Source organism: Vicia villosa, linkage group LG3 (assembly GCF_029867415.1).
Source record: "Vicia villosa cultivar HV-30 ecotype Madison, WI linkage group LG3, Vvil1.0, whole genome shotgun sequence".
Classification (NCBI taxonomy): Eukaryota; Viridiplantae; Streptophyta; class Magnoliopsida; order Fabales; family Fabaceae; genus Vicia; species Vicia villosa.
The window spans coordinates 67,978,261-67,984,774 of NC_081182.1; the positions used below are offsets into that span (position 1 = coordinate 67,978,261).

Here is a 6,514-nt window from a genome sequence, read left to right on the forward strand (position 1 = left end):
GTGAGGAAATAAAGGGAACAAACCACTATATATTCACATCTATCGGAAGAAAACTTTAAAGGAAAACTCCAATTCTCTTGCACAAACTCAACCCAACTAAAACAGATAAAATTATTTGATCTTCAATAAACTACAAACAATTTGATGCTATATAAAATACTAAATGTCTATCAAAAATAGCTATTAGCGAAAAATAAACAGTCTCAAAAAATAATTAAACTGGTATCCGATGAGATTTTGAAGGACCAAACTAAGAGTTTGAGGATTAAATTATTCAAAAAAAAAATATTAAGTTACAATTTTTGTAGATACTTTGTTGAACACTGATATTGAAGTTGCAAAATGTATCATCCACTAAACAATAGCAAGTCAATGAATGACCAATTGCATAATGGAACCAATCTCATATAGAACCTTGAAAGTTGAAACATAATCAGCCATTCAATGATAAAATCAATTATAGCCTAATCTAAGAACAAAATCAATTCAAGATAACATGAATTAGGAACTTGTTTCCTCATTATCATTAACTTGCTCAAACCCCAGAGGATAAAATGGGATTGGCTACATCTCAATGGAAAATTTCTATGCTATAGAATACCGCCTCCAATCGAACTCCCTTTAACTTTCCTGAACACTACCTTTAAGAATACATTCAAACTCAAATAAGATTAGACGACTTCAAAAATCTGATCATCCGACAATAACGTGGCCATATTGATTCCACAAAATCAAGATACTTTTCCGTTAACCATTCTTGCAATACTTCCAATATTCTTCGTGTTAGCTGTACATAATCAACATCTTTTAAGCTCGATATAGGCCGCAGAAGATAAATAGCAATTTGCTCTTTGATCCCGCCGCCAAAAACGTAGCTGCTGACCAAAATGTACCAAGAGGGTACTTTCCTAAGTACTTTGACGGTACGATTGAAGCTTAAGGTATAGAGTGCACAAAGACCGCGGATTATCATTATGTGTGTAGCCAAAATTAGTGGCCCGAAAACCCATAAAGGAGTTAATTCCTTCGAAACTTCAGCCCCATATTTTACATTAACCGCCAGGTAGAGAGGAACACTGCAGATTGAAGATACATTAGACACATAAAAGCATTATTGTGCAATCAATGCAATTGGCATTATTTATAATGCAAGAAAAGGCATGTTCGTGTCAGTGTCGGACACCGACACGTCACTGATACGTGTTGTGATGCTTGTGATAACGTTCAATTTATTTATTTTTTCAAATTATTGCCAGAGTCAACGTGTTAGTGTCGGTGTTGTATCTGGTGTTCGTCTTTCATAGCAATTGACAGACAGTAAATTAACTTGAAGACTAAACAAATGAGCATACATCTTCCTTTGACAGCTAGTAAAATATGCAGACAGGAAAAAAAATCGTCATACTTACAATATCAACAAAGGAATCTTTATTGCCGGATCGAGGGCCAGAAAATGGGACCATGCTACCTTAAAAACCTCACTTCTTTCCTTGCTATGAGTCCTTTGTAGAGTTTCAGCCTCAGGTAAATTTGTTGGGAACAGTTTTCCGAAAATTCCCTCCCCTTCTTGACATGATGACTGGGTGCGCAACATTTTCAACCATTTCTTGAAGAGCCCGTGAGAAGCAGATGACGCTGCAAGGCTATCACTTGCTTCAGATGCATAGGAGAATGGTACATTGTGAGTTTCCCCACTCTCCTCTAGACCAACAGAGGTTTTAGGTGCCTTCAACCAACGAGCCCTTGTACTTGAATCATCATTATGAGATAAGCCTTTGAAGCCTGAAATCCTCAAAGGTTTGATCTTGGATACACAAAAGCAAGGAGGCCCTACGCTGGAAACAATAAATAAACCCTTTAGGTCAAGAAAAATAAAAGGTCATGAGTATTCAATTCATGCATGTTTCTGCATTTGCAATTGCAGCAATCACCAGGAAATGGAACTGAAGAAATTAATTGAAATATCCAAATCAATGAATATTAATCAAATTCTCAATGTTAAAAAATAAAATAATATAAAAAAATAGAAAATACATATGTAAGAAAATGTGATTTAGGCCTAACTCCTCCTTACATAAATGGCTTATAAGGTGAGGATTGTCTCCACGCTCAGGACTGCACATCATGTTAAGAAATGTGATTGGGCTAACCCAATTCCACAAAATCGGCTTAAAGGGTGAGGATAGCCTCCACTCATAAACACATGTTGAGGTCATATACTGTCCGATATGAGACTCTTAACAGTATAAACACTGCATCAAACATTTGCAGCAGGTTACATTCACAAGCATGGTTTTGTTCTTCTCTCTCCAATTCTAGAAGAAGAAAACTGCTTGAGTAAAACATACTTTAAACGTACTACTATAGATATATTAGGTTGATCAGGACTTGTACTTTGTTTATATCTTTCAAAGACCCGCCTAAGAATTGCATTAGAATTGACACTTATAAGATGCTTCTATTTCTACCATTGATTTCAAGCAACAAATAGTTTCAAACTAAACTTCACAAAGTGACTCCGAAACCAAACACGACATTTTAATTTCCACCAGAATGACACAAACATGTAGTCTCTACCTTAAACAAACATTATGCTTAGATAGGCTTGTTCTCCCAATCATGTGATGTTTTGTCAAACACTGCTTCAACTTCAATCTTTTGTTCCATGACAAATTTCTAGTGGAAGGTGCCACATACAAACCCTGATAACAAAAAAAAAAACAAATCATCCATAAAGATCATAAATCATATACCCAACACAAGCACTAGAACAATGAACATATTAAACAATTCAATAAGTACCTGAGGTTGATGTGCTACAAAGGCCATTTCAAAACAAAACCTTATCCAATCCACTGAATGATTAGGACCTAATAAAAAAGCCCCAACAATTGAATTAGTTTAACTAAAAATAGAATGAACATAATGGGTTGCCTTTGGGTAAGTTGAATTGAAAAGAGCAAAAAAAAAAAAAAACAAGTTTATGAAACAGAAAAATATATGAAAATGCGCGGAATGAAAAGATGTATGAAAATGGAAAGAGAGGTTACGCGGTAGACCGTGTCCGGGAAGAGTGCAGTGGAAAGGGAGAGGAATTGAGATGGAAAAAGGAATGGTTGAATAGAGTGATCAATGTGAAGTGTGAAAGGGATTTTGAAAGGAAATTGAAACTGAGTTGAACCCTAACATTGCATAAAAGAAGATGATAGAGAAAAGATATATGATCAGACACCTGGCACTTGCACCATCCCCCTCCTAATAAAATACTAATATAATAATGATTAATATACTTTTGTTTTTCTTGTTGTAATTTTTAATATTTGTTCTTTTTTTGGAATTTAAATTTGTTCAAGAATAAAAATAATTTGTATTTTTTTTAACATAATTAACTATTTTAAAAGATGATATTTATTTGCATTTGAGTAACATGGTATTATAATCCGATCAAATAATTCAAGCATAAGTTGACCAAATAGTTCGAAGGACATTATAGGATCTTTTTTAAGCGAGAAAACGTCAATAAATTGTTGGGTATGATGAACAGAATTATTTGACGAAGCGCTTGAAGTTCCTTATCCATTCAAGATGTCATACCAGATATTTTCAGAAAAAATGCAATCAAAGAATAAAGGTTAGAGAGTTTTCTTCAATTACGCATCCATGAAGAAAGTAAGACAAATTTGCATTGATGATGCCACAATGTATATTTTCTTCTTTGTCCAAATCAAGTCTTGAAGAGACAAATGATCCTCTAGTTCACACTGAGTGAGCAATGATCAAATCCCCAAGCCTACATGCTTAAAGCATTGTCTTGCAAAAGAATGTTAGAGAATATGAAGCATAATTCTGACAAAATTTTATACTCCTAAATAACAAAAGTTTTTTCTTCACCGTCACTCTGTTTCATTACCCTTTCATTCAGATTTTAAAACTTCTGCCACTAAAATATGTTTGTCAATGAACAATTTAAATATCCTATTAAAAATAGCTCTCAAATGACCAGGAACGGATCTAAGTATTAGAAAATGGGGGCAATTGACCCCACAAGCTTAATTTGATTTTAACAATTAATTAATTATTTTAGTATTTTGACCCCAATTAAAATAAAGTGTTGCCCCCACATATCATGAACTTTCAAATGACACTACTCTAATCTAACAAATGGGCATAATAAGCAATACTCATTACCTTTTTTTTTTATCTGATAGGAGTATAAACTATTTTTTTTTATGATAAATACTATAGTATAAACTAATGTTATACTCTTTTATTTCTAACTATTATATATTTATTTTTTTGTAAATTTTAAATTGCCTTTGAAAATTTATTCCACATCTAATAAAAGTTACATTCCCTTAAACTTTTTATTATTATTACAATTGATAGTCAATACAGTCGAATCTTTGTTTGGCTTGCCGATCTCTTTCGAGTCAACAAAAAGTCCAACTCCTTCCCAATATACGATTGAAAGATAAAATGATAATTTTATTATCAAATTTTACTATTATATATTTATTTTTCTTCTTAAAATATAAAGACACGTGAAATCAATTTAAATTTTAAATTTTGAAGTGTCTTCAATTTTTTGATATAAATTAATATAGTTTTCATAGTTTTTGTGTTTTTTTATATATAATGTAATTTTTTTACAAATATTTATAATAATTAATCTTGACCCCACTTATCGAAATTCCTGAATCCGTCCCTGCAAATGACCAATCTCTATCCAAGGATCGTGTCAAAACAACGTTGATTCCTTGTTACCTACTATCCTAAAAAGAAAGTCATTGCACCATTAGATCATGTTTGGATTAGAACATCCCTTGATAATTTGTAGGTTCCTATACCAAATATAATATTTCTTGCCACTAGCTTCCTCCATCGCGTTTTCGAAATCATATTCATGAGACTACACCATAAATCACAAACCACTCTTGTCTATCCTAAGCCATTGACATCATTTACCTATTAAAAAGAGATTAAACTCCTTCGTCTTTCAAACACATAAACCTCATTTACTCTCGTCTAAACACACCTTGTCTCATAGAGTCGAATGAACTTTGTGATTTTCCTCGCATCCTCCCAAAGAAAAGATTTTAAAAAGAGATTCAATTTTTGAAATGGTACCTGAATGATCCTTGAAGAAACAAAGGAACAAAATTATCAAAGACAACAAGGAAAATTTGAGCAATACAATACGTCCACAATCAAAAGATTAATATTTTTCCAACCAGATAATATCCTCCTAATATTTTCAATTAGAGAGTTTCAAAAAGAGAGACACTTCTTAGCATGCCTCAAATGGACAATTCAGTATGGTTGAAAGGGACTCGACCTACTTTGTAATTCAACACACGAGAAACATCTCCCAACCAAGAACTTTCCATATTAACTCTGACAAATAAACTTTTACGAAATATTAATTTCCATGTCAGACATAAGTTCATTCTCCAAGATAATTTGTTAATTTTTACTGCTTTTGTAACCATTCCAATCTTTCTTCTAGTTGTTGTTCCTTTTCTTATTTTTATTCTTTTGATGTATATTGATGGGTGTTTGAGTGTTGTGAGCATGATTAAGGTCGAGAGTAATCTTGCTCTCAAGATTACTTCTATTAATGCTTCTACAAGCTTTAGTTTGAACTTGGTTATGATTTTTAACTTTGGTGCCAAAACCATACCTTCTAAAGCCCGTATTCTCATTCACCAAGGTATTGTTCTGGTATTATTCATTGCTGTAAACACCTTTTCCTTTCTTCTTGTTAGATTTATCTTCCTTATTGTTCTCTGTTTGTGTGGGATATTGTTGTTTGGATGTTTTGATTATGTTTACAGTCCTGCAAAAGGTGAGTTATTCCTTTTCCTTTAGCTTTCTCTTTATCTTTTTTGTGGCATCATTTGCACATGATAAGGTAGGTGATGCTAGCTCTGTTTTAGATAGAATCATTATTGGGTTGGATGGTCTAAGAGTCGGTGTCTTTAAAAATGATACCTCTAGCTTTGTTGGGCTGATGATGATCTAGTCGAATTGTGTTATAATCCTTGTTATCACTCTTGTCTTTATTGTGGTTTTGCTACAAGTACGTCCCATTGTCAATTTTCCGTTTTGCCTTGAGGTAGTTGATGTTGTTGTTAATATGTATAGTAGTTTTGCTGGTGTGGTCTGGATTTTGAATTTCATGCAGACTTTTATAGTTTTTGTGATTGTTGTTGTCTCTGTGGGTGTTTGTCTTGTTATGATTGTGATTAGATTTGATGGTGTCATTCTTGTTATGCTTCTTATAATCTTTGTTGATATTCTGTGAAGGAGGAAAAGTGAGAAGGTAAGCCCACAAATAAGGAAGAAACATAAAGTCCAAACGCCGGAATAATGGAGTTGACGAATAAACCCAAAAAGAAGGCATGGGTGTGGAGTAGCTAGTGAAGCAAAAAAGAGACGTTGGAGGCAAAAACCTACCTTTTAAAAGGCAGCCAACGATTTAGATTAGAAGATGGAAGAATATCTATAGGTAGAA

General features: G+C 33.2%; 1 protein-coding gene across 1 annotated transcript; it reads right to left on the reverse strand.

Annotated features, from left to right (window-relative positions):
* Positions 1-384: 384 nt before the first annotated feature.
* Positions 385-3,222, reverse strand: LOC131656027 (uncharacterized). Its single transcript, XM_058925808.1, has 5 exons — positions 3,051-3,222; positions 2,803-2,870; positions 2,578-2,702; positions 1,410-1,835; positions 385-1,076 (listed from the first exon to the last, which is right to left on the reverse strand). Exons 2-5 carry the CDS (start codon positions 2,827-2,829, stop codon positions 662-664), a joined length of 993 nt encoding a protein of 330 aa, XP_058781791.1. The 5' UTR covers positions 2,830-2,870; positions 3,051-3,222; the 3' UTR covers positions 385-661.
* Positions 3,223-6,514: the final 3,292 nt, after the last annotated feature.

Coding starts and splice junctions, on each gene's coding strand:
- LOC131656027 (XM_058925808.1), bottom strand. CDS start 2,829: ATGGCCTTTGTAGCACATCAACCTCAG. Junction 1,836..2,577: donor AAGCATAATGTTTGTTTAAG/GTAGAGACTACA, acceptor TATTGTTTCCAG/CGTAGGGCCTCCTTGCTTTT. Junction 1,077..1,409: donor AAGATTCCTTTGTTGATATT/GTAAGTATGACG, acceptor TTCAATCTGCAG/TGTTCCTCTCTACCTGGCGG.